The 1976-nt window shown below is 37.7% G+C and overlaps 1 protein-coding gene across 1 annotated transcript in view; it reads left to right on the top strand.

Annotated features, from left to right (window-relative positions):
* Positions 1–1603, top strand: part of LOC129105166 (keratin, type II cytoskeletal 8-like) — a 6073-nt gene extending 4470 nt beyond the window's left edge. The window contains exon 9 of the mRNA XM_054616051.1: positions 975–1603. Coding sequence (XP_054472026.1) covers positions 975–1300 — 326 coding nt within the window. The 3' untranslated portion in view covers positions 1301–1603. The remainder of the gene's footprint in view (positions 1–974) is intronic.
* Positions 1604–1976: the final 373 nt, after the last annotated feature.

Here is a 1976-nt window from a genome sequence, read left to right on the forward strand (position 1 = left end):
GTGTGTTGATATAAAAACTATAGATTTACATATAACATTTACATTTGCATCGTAATCCTTTAAGTCGGCGCTTAGGCCATGAACAGAAAACTATATTTGGTCATTTCTTCCTGTTTTAACTTTACTTATTTTTAGATTTACAATTAATGTAAAAACATTTTAAGTGAGCACTTAGGCCACATTGTCTTAAGAATTAAGAAGTATTGAATTAATTGAAATTAAATGTACAAGCAGCAGATACAGACATTTTTTGTTTTAATATGTGGCCACACAAATACATTTATGTAATGGCAGATGCTAACTGTTTAGTAGCGTTGCATAGTTTTGGAAAATTAATTATATGGAATGTGGGGTTTTATGTTCCAGAAAGATTGTTTCTTAACTCGAAAACTACACATTTCCTGTTGCTAAGCCAGTGACTTTTATTTTTCTGTTTATGGTCCACAATCCAAAAGGTTTTGCCACATCAGAACTGGGAAACACAAAAAGCTAAAATTAGTTTCCATTTGCAAAACATCACAGACAAGCATTCTCAAAACTTACTGGACATCTTACTAAGATTTCCACAACTTTCAACCCTCACATCCCTTCATTACACCTGCAAATCTGCTCTCAGTCTCTGCACTTGTGTTAAATGTTCGGCAAACCATGTTTTCTATGTGATGGGTGTGTAAAAGTAAAAAGATCTGCATTCGCTGTCATATAACACGGTTGTACTGATAATTAAATGCTAATTAATGCTAAATGTTAATTTAATTAAACTTAAATAATATGCATAGTCTCAATTGGCTTTTTATGCCCACATCAGCTCCTGAGATCCATAAGATCAACACTCTTATCAAGCCTTTGCAGACACAAAAAGTATATTCAGATCATAATAGACATATGTTTCTTTAAATATCTCTTATTTTACCTCATTCCCCCCACTACTTTATGTCTGTGTTAATGATTGCCTTTAACTTCTCAATGTGCAGCTGTGAACTACAATGCCTATGGATTGGAGAGCTCAAGAACACCTTCCTACGTCAGCTGCTCCTACGGTGGAGTCAAGGCCAGCACCGGTTCTGTCGATGCCTTCGATAGAGCCACAGTGAAGAGCACCACAGTCACCAAGACAGAAACCGTGGTGGTCAAGACCGAGGAGAAGAAGGAGGAGGAGGAGGAGGTGGAGGTGGAGGAGGAGGAGGTGGAGGAGGAGAAGCAACAGGAAGCAACTGAGGAGCAGGCAGCCGTGGAGAACAAGGAGGAGCAGGAGCAGGAGCAGGTGGAGGCTGAAGCTGAAGCTGTGGCTGAGGAGTGATATGTTTGTTCCTGTTTTTTCAGATTTATGGTGGATGATTTTGGTCTTGAAAGTTAAGAAAAAGCACACAGACTATGCTTTGTTGTTCAGTTCTTTACTGATGTCCCTTCACCAAATAATGATTCTTATGTAAGCAACTTTCCTTCAGATATCCTCAATGAAGAGGTGACAATTTGTTCAGGTTTCTGTAGATTCTTTACTGTCAACTGTAGCCTGTGTCACTACCCTGGTTTTAGAGATCACTGCACCACACTTGTTTAGCCAGCAGGTGGCAATATTGTATGTGCTATCTTCTGCTGCTCAATCTTGTCGGTTGAGTGACTCAAAATACTGCTGTCACATCAATACTGCTGATAGGAGTATTAGGGGAATTAAAACATCACAATGCTGAACTCGTTATGCTAAATCTGCTGTACTTAAACAGTTCAAAATCTGTCTCAAAAGTCTTCATTACTTCTGCTTAGCAAAAAAAAAACTTTTTCTGTGGATGTTCTACTGTTGGCAACACCTGGAGTCCTGTTTGCTGGAAAAATAAATCTAAAAGTGTATTTTACATGGTTTTCAATTTACCATTTCGTGTGTGTTGATATAAAAACTATAGATTTACATATAACATTTATATTTGCATCGTAATCCTTTAAGTCGGCGCTTAGGCCATGAACAGAAAACTATATTT

Source organism: Anoplopoma fimbria, chromosome 17, assembly GCF_027596085.1.
Source record: "Anoplopoma fimbria isolate UVic2021 breed Golden Eagle Sablefish chromosome 17, Afim_UVic_2022, whole genome shotgun sequence".
Classification (NCBI taxonomy): domain Eukaryota; kingdom Metazoa; phylum Chordata; class Actinopteri; order Perciformes; family Anoplopomatidae; genus Anoplopoma; species Anoplopoma fimbria.